Genomic DNA, 12730 nt, shown 5'->3' on the forward strand with positions numbered 1-12730 from the left:
GAAGCAGGAAAATGTTTTTCTGTCTGTACATATCTGTGCCCTTATGTTTCCCTGTTTGGTTAATAGCAGCTTTTTTTTTTTTTTTGACTGCCAAGTGCTCTGTGCTCTGATTAATTTTTCTGCTCAATGAAGCTGTGTTAATAAAATCTTTTAATGCAAATTTCTGTTTCCTGAGTGGGTCACAGGAAAATAACTCCCAACTTTGTCTCCTTTAAAGTGTTACTATGTGCTGAAATGCATGACCATACTGTGACAGTCAAAACTTGTGAGAACGTTTGTTCATGGCGTTCTAAGTACTTTGGAAGAAGTTAAAAATCATCCCCTTCTCAGAGGATAAGGAATAAGTTACTCCTGGTGATTTGGTCTTTGCAGCCATAGAGAAGCCTTGCTTCTTTGCGCATTCATATGTTGCATGCTTGGGTTCAGAGTCTGAGGAAGTTCAATGCTCTGTCCATCATACAACATACTTGTAAGAGCTGAAACAGAGCTCACACCTCAGCCCTCCTTAAGTTCTGGAACCTCCTTATTTCTGGCACCCAAGAACATCAGATTCTTGAAAACGTTTCAGACTGTTGAAGTGCTATTGTAGCTGACTCTCCAGAGAAATCTTTATGCAGGGCAAATGTCTTGGGTCACGCAACTTCTTGTGTGCTCCAGCAGGAGTTGATACGTGTAACGTGTTTGAGAGAAGCTCGCAGGCAAGGGAGACTAAATGTCCACTTGATGGCAGCAAAAAGTCACAGATGGGCAGCTCTACTTAGCTCAGTTTAGATTTAATATGTCATTTTTGCCAGCAGCCGGTTAGCAGAGCACTGGCTCCACCTCTGTTGAGTCAGCCAGGAGCTGTTCTGCCTTCTAGACTTCAGTATTTGATGGATGTTTGGGGGACCACTGAAAACCGGGTGTACCAACTGGGTGTTTTACTCTTTAAAATCTGGCTTGAAAGGTGTTATGGGTGAGGCTGCTGACTGTTTATAGGGCCGGGAATAGAACTTAGTCTTTGTTGCTAAATCTGCTCTCTTCTCAATCATGGCAGCCTCTCAAAGCACTATTTAATGGAGAAAATACTGTATTACTTCTCTGAATTTGCAGCTACTTAGGGGTTCATGAGGGACAATTGTGGTTGAGTCACAATTATTTTTTAAGTTTACAATTAATAACAGTGTTCCTGATTGCTACTTGACAGCAACTGAGAAATAAGCACACTGCATTCCTGTGTTGGACATAAGTGCAAGAAGAGGTAACTCACTGCAGGCTCCCCCCTCGCCCCCTTAGGCTATTAACAATGAGACCAGCTAGGATGTTGGCTTTTTCCTGGAGATGTTTCTTCACTGTGAATTGCACTAGGATTTAACACAACCATTTCACATACTTGAGGAAGTGTTGCCAACTAGAGGATAATAATTTTGCATCCTGCTAGACCGTGGGCTGACAAGGAGCTTCCTACCTTGTGGCTACTCTGAGCTGTGTTTGGCAGGTGCTTTGGAGGGTCTGAACAGCACTCCGTTTCCCTTTGTTGTGTGGCTGCTAACTGGCCTCAGATTCATACCAGAGCATCTCTCCCTTTCCCACACCAGGAGCTCTGTATAGCTATATCTGTTTTTTTAAATAATAGTTAAACTATATTTGAAGTTGAATAAAGTCATATACGGGCTGTCCTAGTGTTGTTTCCAGCAGCTAGTTCTTTGCTTTATAGACTGCTAGATGTTTGGGATAACTGCGTCTGCTAATCAGAATAAGAGAGGCTTTTATGTGTCCTCTGGTTCTCTATTCTGGCTCTCACGTTTTCAATAATTCAGTAGGTTTCTGTCAGAGGTATTGAGAACTGGGCTTTCAAACTTTGGTGTATTTGTGGGCTTTCTAGAGACAGGTTTGTACAGCAGGAATTTGCAGGGTAAAGTGCCTGGGTATGAAAGTGCAGAAAGTTCAGTACAAACTGTTTGACTTTGGGAAGGTGGATGGAAACGGCTCATGGTCAAACTGTGCTTTGAAGGGTGTATGGACGGTGGTGTCCTACGATATTCTCTGACATTTTGTAATTGATCATCTGGTTGCAATGTTAAAAAGAGGGACTGTTAGAGCGATGACACTGTAATGACTGTTGGATTGCATTTCCCTCAGTCAGTGATGAGTCTGCATCAGTCACCTCTCACAGGAGCATACTAAATCATTTGGTCTTCCTCGGTGAAATCTGTACACAAGGACAGTGAGTGTGTGACTTCATTCATCTTCAGTACAGTCTAAGCATTACTCAGTGAGCCTGTGTGGTTTGTGTCTAGGGCTGAATGGCAAAGGTGTCTCCAGGTTAACTACTACAAGCGAGAACCAGGACCCTACTCTTCCGTGAAAATTCTCCACCCAGCACCACCACCTGGGGAGCAAATGGGAATTTTCAGTGACAGAGTTAAAGGCACAGACTGCAAGCCTGTGGCAGAAGCCAGCTAATGAGCCACCTTCTCAGCAGGGTTGGGGTGCCTCTGATTACCCTTACAGAAGCGAGGTGGGCTCCAGCAGTGGTGAGTGCCTCACTTCCTCATTAAAAGGTGGGCAGGTAACCTGGAACACCCGTCTCTGGGGGGCTGAGCAGCTTTGGTTGGTTTGCTGAGATTATCATCCCTTGCAGCTTCATTTCAGAAGGTAGGGCAACTTCCTCTGCTTTTAGTCTTCTCTATTTTTTTCTTCTTTTCTCCGCTCTCTTTTGTAGCCTCGTGTTTTGTTTGCTTGGAGTTTGTCAGGCAGCCTGCTGGGAAGTCAGTGCTGTGCTGTTCCCTGTTTTCTTGCTTTCTCAAAAATGCATGAGCAAAGTTTGGTGTGCATCATTCTTAGGAATAATTTTCCAATGTTTAGGTGGGGCCTCTTTCTCTGCTGAAAGCAATCAGCTCCCTCAACTGATCAGAGGAAATTATGTAGCAAAATTCTGATGTACTTACACAGTGACTTCCTTTACTGACCTGTTTATTAATAGTGTTGATCTGTGTAACAGGGTAGAGTTTTACTCTGTGGCAAAGATCACATCAGATAGCAAATTGAGATGTCTGATCTTATTTAAAGGAGCAGAGGACAACACTTCTTCTAACTGCTTTCTGGGATAAATAAAGCAGAATGACCCTCCTCTTTTGTCTTTTTTGACTACTTTTATTATTTAAAAATGGAGTTAAAAAAGATCCTTGCCTTTAATGACCAATTTTCAGCTTGACCTATGTTCCCTAAAAACAGATCGTGCAAATTGTGGTGCAATATTTACTGTAACTTCTAAGCTGTTCTAATCAGGATAACTACTAAAGCCACAGGGGGGGAGGGGGGGTGTCTCATGCAGGCTGCTTTTTTGATTGTTAAGAGAGAAGATGTTTAATTCATATAAACCCAAATACTATCCTTCATGGAAAAAGTGACGGTGCTGATTGCAGCATGAGTTGACAAGGCTGAAATTTGCTATCTAAATTGACAGAAAGACAAAAGGCGTAAGACTAGTCAGTGAGGACATGCCTGGGTTGCTAACTGCTGTATTACTAACAACAAAGAAAACGGATTTATCCTATTTTCCAGAGGACACAGCCAACAATCCTTATGGGGAAAAAAGGACAAAATTTGTCTTGGCTATCTTTTTTTCCTATTTTGCAATGATTTAATAAAAGGATATATGTACATATGTATGTGTGTGTACATATATTATATGCATGAATACATATGTATGTATACTTTCAGATAAGTCTTCAGTTTTGTAACAGGTTGTTGCAAAAAGAAACTTTTCACCAGGTTTACAAAGGTTTGGAATATGGCAGATGACCCTCAGCTGCAGCAAATGACAATTAATTCCAATGTTAGGAAAACAATTTGTGGTTATAGGGCAAACTAAGCATGGGAATATGTTGTGCAAGAGGAACAAACATGCTATAGTTTCATGAGATGTGCAGGCACCACTGAAGCAAAGGGTTGGGGCAAGTTTGGCTGTGTGATAGCAAAGGGCCTACAGCTGGTTAGAAAGAGAAACCCAGACCATAACAAAAAAACTTCTCAGTCTCTACTTAAAATTAGAAAAGTAACAAGCGTTGGTCTTTACCAGCTAAACACAGATCTGAGGTAGGGAACTAGGAGCAAAAAATCTCTGCCTTGTTACCAGTGCTCAGGGTCACCAGCCTACCAAATAACGCTCAAGGCAATAAATAAACCAGAGAAGGTCCTGTGAAATGAAGATACCTGCCTGGAAGATCTGGGCTTGGTACAGCAATCGCTGAGCAGAATTCTCTGGGGTATACTTGTGCAGGAGATCATAAATGATCCTTTTGGGCTTAATGTCAAATGTGCATCAGACTGAGTAAGAGGAGCTTGCCCTTATCATAAAACAGTTTGTCTAAAAGAGTGAGTAGATGAAGCAGAACACGTTTTCCCATGAATTTCTTAATGAAGCAAAGTTTTGTATCAACAGTCTGGTATATACTGGCAGTTCAGCCTTCAGTCTTGTTTTATGGCTGTTAGTCTGTATTTTGCTCTGCAAGAACAACTGGATCTGTTTTTTTGCACAGCATACAAGTCTTCAAAATTAAAAGGTATGTGTCTTTGAACTTCTTTATCTTGCAAGCATAGACAACGGGGTTCATGGCAGAGTTGGCATGGGACAACAGGATTCCCAAGTAAATCAAATACTTGGGGATCTGATGTTTGGGGTAAAAATAGGAAATACAGTTTATAATGTACAGGGGCAACCAGGATATTGCAAACAGGAAGAGAACAAGGCCTAGGGATTTGGCTGTCTTGAACTCCTGCCCATAAAATGCTCCTGCCGCTTTCACGTTGGTTGTACCTTGACTTAGCTTTGTCCGAATGATGTAAAAGATTTTGGCATATAGAGCACACATGATGGTCAGAGGGACAAGGGTCCACATGAAGAAGCCAAAATATACCAGGTAATCCATCCTCATCACAGAGAGAAATTGACACTTGTGCAAGTCTGAGCTTCTGGGTGCTGTATTGTTCCATCCAAACATGGGGACTAATCCTCCCAGCAGAGACAGCAACCAGCACAAACTCAGTGCTAACCAAATTCTTCTCCCCGTAGTGATTATTTTATATCTGTTGGGGAATAAAACCCAGGCCATGTTATACAAAAGTGTTTAGAATAGTTGCAGACAGTTTCAAGAACTCAAGTGTTCAAATATTGCAGGTTCATTAAGGCGAACTGGAATGTTAACTTCCTTTTCTTGGGGTGGGGGGGGGAACTTATTTTGAGATGAGCCATATTCTTCATTCATAACAGTCACTCTGCAGAATCTGTATAAGATGACCTATGCTTAACTTCCTCCCTCTCTCTCTCTCTTTTTTTTTTTTTGTAATTTTGTCTGTTTTCAGCTATTTTGTGTTTTGTTTTATTATGATCTCAGTGCTCCTCTTGACTGGGTATTATTTGTGTTTCCACTGTTAGCAGTTGTCTGTTAGTTCTCACCTTTTTTGGATGTACTTTACCTTTTATACTTCATTTATCTATTTATAAGAACACATTGTTCTTTCACTCTTCAATCTATAGATCCTTTTCACATTTAAAAAAATATATATATATATCCTCTTTCATGTTTGAGGTTATGCTTTGATTTTCTAGCCTGCATGTACTTTTCTTCTCAGATATGAAAAGCGTGAGCATCTTCTAAAGTTAGCCCTTAGTAAGGTTTTGTTACTTCCATATTTTCAGCCAAAGCAAATATAAATCATATTTAAATGACTATACTCAGAAACTCAGATCAGTTCTCTGAGCATATTGCCCAATTGGCAAAATGCCTGAAGACTTAAGCTGTTTGACCATGGTCCCATCCTGTGGCCAAACTCCAATGAGCAATAACCCTGGCAACTTGCATTGTGCCAACAGATCTCGCTGCCTGCGCTGCGGGACAACTGCAGACAAGTTCAGAGCCAGGACAGGCACACGGTCCCTGCTCTAGACAGCTCATCGCAGACAGGCGTTTTCTTCATCCTCAAACACGTGCACAGTGCAGCTCCATGTTAGGAAAGGGCTGGGTTAAGGAGGAGAGGGCGGAGGTAGCACCTGGGGCAGGGGAGGGCTGCGGGAAGGGTGGAGGGACGAGGGGCGGCATGGCTCACCTGGTGGGCAGCTTCACTCTCAGGTACCTGTCGACTGCGATGGCCAGGAGGGACAGGATGGACGCGTTGGTAAAAATCACCATCAGGCAGCACATGAACAGGCAGGTGTAGAAGTGGATGCTGATCCCTAGGCTCACCACGATGGCCAGGGGCACGACGAGGGTGCCGACGGCGATGTCGGCCAGGGCTAGGGAACCGATGAAGTACAGGGTGGTGTTCCGAAAAGCCGGGGTCACCTTCACTGTCCAGATCACCAGGATGTTGCCCAAAGTGGCAAACAAAGCAATCAAGGACTCAATACCAATGTAGAACCCATCCAGGCCGCTCAGCGCCAGGCTGCTGTTGGCCATGCTGAATAGCCAGAAGTGCTCCCACCTTGGGCTCGAGGTGCAGAAGGGCGCATGAGAGTGAAGGGACTCACGTGGGATTCGTCTGTGGTGCGACTAACCCGTTCGGTCGTTCCAGTGCCTCTTCTTAGCACAAACCTCCTCCAGAATTTCACATCCTCGGACTCTCACAGCGAAGCAGCTCTCGCCTTTCCACAGAACTGCAACTATCTTAGCGTCCGGGAAACACTGTCAAACACTGTCCTCTTTGCACGCATCTTCTTCTGAACCTCGGAGCGTCCCTGCGGCAGCCTTGTATCGTTGAAGCACTCTGGAAAGCTATTTGATTGGGGGAGGGGGAAGCTGCTCCAAGCCTACTTACCAACAACCTGCAAACAAATATTTTAAACTGCTTCCTCTTTCTCGTTGCTGTTTTAGAAGTGAGAACTCTAATCAGAGTTGACCGTGCAAAGTTACTACTTATCAGTCTAGATCAGTTCTGTAGTCGTTGTAGGAAATGAGACAATTTAAGGGACCTTAGCAGGGTGCTTAGTTCAATTCTAACCCTTTACTTGATTTGGGGTGCATTATTTCAAAGGCGGCCTTGAAGTAGCTGAGAAACGCTTTACTTAGACCTTTCCTAGTATGACCAGAACAGCACTGTCACGCTGCCTGTGACCTTTTTTCGGTGGGAGCCCTCGTTTCCATTAGAAAGCAGTACGATGTCCAACGTAGTCATGTTCAGAGAGTAGTGTTTTTTTTCTATGCCCTGAGCCCATCTCAAGGGTGCTCCTCAGAATAAAAGAGTGAAAGAAAGACCAGGCTTTGCTCATAGGAGAAGGAAACGAGTGGGAAATGACTGGGCAGTAGGAGGGAGGGTGTGTGAAAGCAATGGTCTGCTCTAGCAGGTCCTCTCCTGTTTCAGACAAAATCAAGAAGAGATGCAAGCGTTTGAGCTCGTGTCAGCCTGTGAGTCGCAGGGTACCTTTTGCAGACCCATAAAACATTCAGTTTCCCTAATGCTGCATCCTCCATCTCTTCCACCCAGCTTGCTGGCAAAACTGGTGATGGGGAAGTGAAATCAACCCCAAGAGGAGGCACGGCCAGAAAGAAATGAGACTTCTTTATTTTCTGCTATGAAAAGAGTTGGATGAATTCAGATTCCTTTAAATCAGTGTAACTACTTCTGCTTCCTGATGCGTAGTGATAAATGGAGGGTGTTCGCTTAGAATTACTGCAGGGAAGTGAACGGTGAAGAGACATGTGTCCTGCCTGCAAATGAACTTGACTGACCGAGGGTAGCTATGGGTGCATGTGATAAATCCCAGGAGGGGCACAGGATGGTCATGGCTGGGACAGGTGTGGTGCTTTGGAAGGTGACACTGAATTAGGCAACTCTCCAGCTGTAGCGGGGACAGGGGGGGCAGCTGGCACTTTGCTGGTGTGTGCAGACAGGGGACATGCTGTGTCCTCCTGGCTGTGGCTTGTGCTCCCTGCTTCCTGTGCTTGCTTCACATCTCCTCTCTTAACCTCAGCCTCAACTTCTTTTTTCTCTGTCATCTAGTGCCCATCTGGCACTTCACTGTAGCCAGATGCCTCTTTCTTCCTGGAACAGAAAAGCGAAACAAAATGCAAGAGGAAGAGCCAGCTCAAGAGAGCGCAGCTAGGAGGTGGCCAGGAGATGGCAGAGGGTTTCCGCGGTGGCTGTGGCGATGGCTGAGGCCGGGGGACGCTCCTGCGCTGGGACTACCCCTCCTGCTACGCAGCCCTTCACCTTCAAGGAGGGCTCCGTATTCATCGTTCCCCTGGATGGCAAAGCCTACAAAACCTGTGCCGAGGGGCAGCCACCCATGAAACGCAGCGCGAGGCTCCTGCAGCCTCCAGCCGGCCACCGGTGACCCCAGACAAGGAGCGCGGGAGCTGCTGGTGCTGCAAGTAACCCGAATCCGCCCTTTGGCCACAGTTGTCCGAGCCGAGCTCCTCCGGCGCGCTGTCGCTGGCCAAAGCAGGTCGACGGGAGAGCTGCCGTTAGCCTTTTGCACCGCTTTTGCCCTTGCTAACGGCTCTCCCTCGAAGAGCGTTTGCCTGGTCTCCTCAACTCTATTTAAGGAAACGGTTTCTGCCACGGGCCGAGCCGCGAGGAAGCGCTCTGGCGGGCTGCCGCGGAAGGGACGTCTCTGAAAGGTTTTTTTTTTTTTTGGACCTGCCTCTAGAAACCGGCCGCTCGCCAGCTGGAGGGAGTCTGCCTTCGTGCCTCGGCGGCGGCGCCCGCGTGCCCCGGGCTGCAGGCGAAGGGCGAAACGCTCCGCGGCCTCGCGTCACCCCCCGCCGCGAGCGGCTGCCGCCGGGCAGCTCTTCCCCCGTGGGGGTGTAATAGGAGCGTCAGGAAGCCGCGGGATGTTTTAGGAGGCAGGGCACCTCCGCAGGACCCGTCCCCACCCCGGGGCTCTGTTGAACCCGTGCATCCACGTCCTAAAGCTAAAGGGCCGGCGCCAAGCCGCCCTCGCCACCCCGGGGGAGCCGAAGCCGTCGGGGCCAACGGCCCCGTGGGTGCAGCCGCGTGCCGAAACCGGCCCAACGGCACCTGCCCCGCTCGTCGGGGCCCACTGCAGGCGTTTTGGTGTCACCTCGTTCCCCCCCGCCCCGCATCGCCAGGCGTGCTTATTTTCTTCCGGCGCTTCCTCCGCTCGGGCAGCATCTGTTTCCTGCCCTGGACGCGGAGCAAGCGGCTGGCGGGGGCTCGGCCCCGGCGCTGCGGGGGTTCGGCTCCTCTCCCGGCGCCGGGGGCTTTGCGGCCTGCAAGCGACGGCGCGAGCCTCCCGTCCTGCCCGGAGCGTCGCTGCGGCCGGAGCCTTTGGGACCCCTTGGCTGCCCAACGCAGTGATACATATATATATATATATATATATATATATTTTTTTTTTTCCATGAAAACAGTTGTGACGTGAAGCTGGCTCTCCTGCGCAGGGGGATAAATTCGGCTGCAGGGAGAGCTGCGGGGGAGACCTGTCAGTGGTTTCCTCACCCGTTTTCACCGAAGCTTGCCAGTCCCGGGGGAGAAAAACCACGGCGGCAGCCGGCGAGAGACGACCCAGAGGTGCCGGCCGCCCTCGGTCAGCGCCGGGCCCCGGCCCCGGCCCCGGGAGCGCTCCTGCCGCAGCTTCGGCCGCCCGAGTCGGCGACGTCCGAGCGGCTTCGGGGCCGGGGGCGCCGCGGATCGCCGGGGCCCGGGGGCTGGCCGTTTAAAGGCTGCAAGTCGGCTTGCTCGATCCTGGGACGGCTCCAGCAAAGGCTTCCGGCTGTTCCCCGGGGATCCTCCTACATCCTGGCGATAAGGATCAGGAAGGGAACGGTCCCGCTCCTCCGAGCCCCGGCGCTGAGCACGGAGCGGGGAGGAGATTTTTGCCGACAGACTTTGTTTCGCGGTGACACATTAGATGCAAAAAAAAAAAAAAGAAGAAGAAGAAATCCTGCCGCAAGGCCCTTACGGCGTGGCTCCACGGCAGCAGCGGCCGGCCGGTGCCGGGGCAGGGCCGCCCGGCCGGCGCGGACGAGGCGCCCGGCGGACGCCGCCTCCCCGCTGCCTCCAGCTCGTCTCTTCCGCGCCCGCCGCCGCCTTCCTCCTCTTGTCCCGCTGCGCCGCCCCGGGGCCCGCGGCTGCCGGCAGCCCCCTTCGGCGCCCTGCTGGCCCCGGCGGCGCCGCGCTCCCTCCGCGGGCGCCGGCGCTGAGCCCGGCCGGGCGCTTCCGGGGTGCCGGGGCCGCCGGGCCGGGGTCGGGGCGAGCGCTGCGCCGACGGGCCCTGCTGCCCCGGGGACGTGGCCCGCCGGCGGCTGCGTGTGCCAGCAGGTGTGTAGGGGGCGTTTGGCCTGGAACTTCCAGATTTCGTGTTGACCTTATAAAAAAACCAACAAAAAAACCCTACGACTCGTAAAATGAGCCTTAGTGAGCGCAGGCCGGGGTCTGTTCCCCCCCCCCCCCGGAAAGGAAAGCAAAGCGGGGAGAGGATGTGAACGCGGAGCGGGGTCGCGCCTGGCTCAGCCGGGAGAGACCAGGGTCTGGTGGAGAAAGAGCTGGAGCCGCGTGAGCACGGACAAATCCTCCCTGAGGACTTGTCCTCGTCGCCCCGTGCCTCAGTTTCCCCATCGGCGAGGAGAGCAGGGCCGGGGGGGGATCTCGTCCTCTGCACGGCACCGTGCGCCGGCCGGGCTCCCTCCCTTCGCTGCCGGGGCTCAGGAGAGCGGGACGTTTTCCGTGCCGCTGGGACGCGCTCCCAGCCCTGCCGCACCGGGGGGACGGGGCCGGCGGCGGGGGGCTGCGGCCGTGCCCCCGCCGCGCGCGCAGCTCGCCGCGGCAGCCGTGCACAGAGCACAGGGGTAACAAACAGCATTTGTTATTGTTGTTGTTATTATTATCCTTATTCAAATCGAATGGCATTAATAAGCAATCATTAATTTAATTAGCGGCGTGGAAAGTGAAAAGCGGCGCGAGCGCGCTGCCACGGTGCCCGCTCGCGCGGGAGCCGGCCGCGGAGCCCGAGTCCCGCGCGAGGGGGCTGCAAGCGCGCCGACGGCCGGCCGCGACGCTGCTTCCCGCCGCCCGCGCCTGCCCCGCTCCCGCCGCGGGGAAACAAAACCGAGCTCCTGTGGAGTACCGGGCACCTGGGAAAACTTGCCCGGCCGCAGGCGTTCCCGTGCACGGGGATGGCGAGCCTCTTGGGTCGCAAATTCAATCGCGCCGCAGCGAGGGGTCTTCTCACGGTTTCTCTCGGGCCGCGGCCAGCCCGGCCCCTCGCCCGCCCCGGCCCCTCGCCCGCCTCGGGATGGCGTTTCGCCAGCGCGGGAGAGAGCTCGCCCCGGCCGAGGGACCCTCTCCCTCCGCCGCCCCGCGGTAGCCGAAACCGGCCCAGTTTCCCCCGATCGAAGAAGTCACTCTGCTCACACTCGCGTGGCCCCGCTTGCACAGCGCCGCCGGCCCCGGCGAGAGAACGGGCGAGAAAACGGCGACCCCGACGGCTACGCGCATCCGCGGTCCCAGCAGCGAAGCATCAGGCAGCTTAGCAAAAGCTCGGGCTTTCTCTCCCGAAGTTGTGGCCGCTGAGCGAAGCCAAGGCCCGGCCTGCGAACCTCCCTGCTCTGCTGATGCTGCCGGCGCGCCTGCTGCGGCCCAGCTCGCGCGATGCCCGCCTGCTCCCTCCGAAATCTGAAGTTCTCCCTATGAGCGTATCTGGCATGATGACAACTTATGTATTTTGCAGAAAGAAACATGACTGAGACGGTTTCTTCTGCTCTTTCAAGTTGTTTTGCAATATTCAGTAAACAGATCTTTTGGGAGTGTTTCAGTCCCAAAGGTGATTCCCGCACTTGTTGCACAGCGATGAAGAGACAAAACCCATCAAGTGATACCGGTTTTGAGCATTCATCTCCCATACAACGTTAGAGGAAATTAGCTCTCAGCGGCTTTTTAAAAGCCTTTCTGCACAACTGTTATCTGCACCTGCCCGGTGGCAGCAAACAAGGGCTCCTGCAGACAGCAGCCGGTCCGGGGCGATTTGCCGAACGCTTTCCTTCACAGAACAGGACTTTCAGTCCTCTCTCTTCATTGGAAATTGTTTTAAAATCCCATAAAAATAACATAAAATAAATCACAGCCAGATGAAAGGAGGGTCGAGCTTGCAAGGACCCTGTAAAGAAGCACTAGTTATACAAATTATCTAGCTGACATGACAGAAACTGTTTCGACGTTTTATAAACTATTCTGCTGATAATTTTACATCTAAGCGTGGCGCGACTGCGCGAGGCAGAGCGGGGCGAAACGCAAGAGCTGGAAGCCGAAGGTCTGAGCTCTGTTTCCAGCTCATGGTTTTGGCCACCACCGAAGCGTTCAGCTGCGCCTTGCTGCAGCTGGGAGTAGCCCCCGCTCTCGGCGGGGAGACAGGAAGGGGCTGTCCCCCCCCTTGGCGAGACCCCCCGGGACGGGCAGCTCTTCTCCCCTCGCCGGTGCGGGAGCGACGTCTCGGCACGTGGTGGAAACTCGTTTAGCAGCTTCTCCTTATCGCTCCGTGTCCAACCAGCGCTGAACTGGCCCTGCCCAAAATGTGCAGCTCTAACAGCAACCACAACAGATTCCTGTGCTTAATTTGAGGTCACTGACTTAGCCTTAATTTTGAATGTTTATCTGCATTGTGGTCTACGAACGTCCTAGATTAGCGTGAACGTTGCAACGCTGGAGCGCAGAAAGGCTGCAGCTCTGCTCTGAGGAGCCAGCAAGAAGCAAACTATCTTTGCGATACTTAAACAAAGATCTATGAAGTATT

The 12730-nt window shown here is 51.3% G+C and overlaps 1 protein-coding gene across 1 annotated transcript; it reads right to left on the reverse strand.

The window, feature by feature from the left end:
• Positions 1-1086: 1086 nt before the first annotated feature.
• On the reverse strand, positions 1087-10055 carry ADORA3 (adenosine A3 receptor). The gene is made up of 2 exons (XM_009672169.2): positions 6091-10055; positions 1087-5070 (listed from the first exon to the last, which is right to left on the reverse strand). Exons 1-2 carry the CDS (start codon positions 6438-6440, stop codon positions 4473-4475), a joined length of 948 nt encoding a protein of 315 aa, XP_009670464.1. The 5' UTR covers positions 6441-10055; the 3' UTR covers positions 1087-4472.
• Positions 10056-12730: the final 2675 nt, after the last annotated feature.

This window comes from Struthio camelus, chromosome 24 (genome assembly GCF_040807025.1).
Source record: "Struthio camelus isolate bStrCam1 chromosome 24, bStrCam1.hap1, whole genome shotgun sequence".
In the NCBI taxonomy this organism is placed as follows: Eukaryota; Metazoa; Chordata; class Aves; order Struthioniformes; family Struthionidae; genus Struthio; species Struthio camelus.

Coding starts and splice junctions, on each gene's coding strand:
- ADORA3 (XM_009672169.2), bottom strand. CDS start 6,440: ATGGCCAACAGCAGCCTGGCGCTGAGCGGCCTGGATGGGTTCTACATT. Junction 5,071..6,090: donor AGAGTGAAGCTGCCCACCAG/GTGAGCCATGCC, acceptor ATTCCCCAACAG/ATATAAAATAATCACTACGG.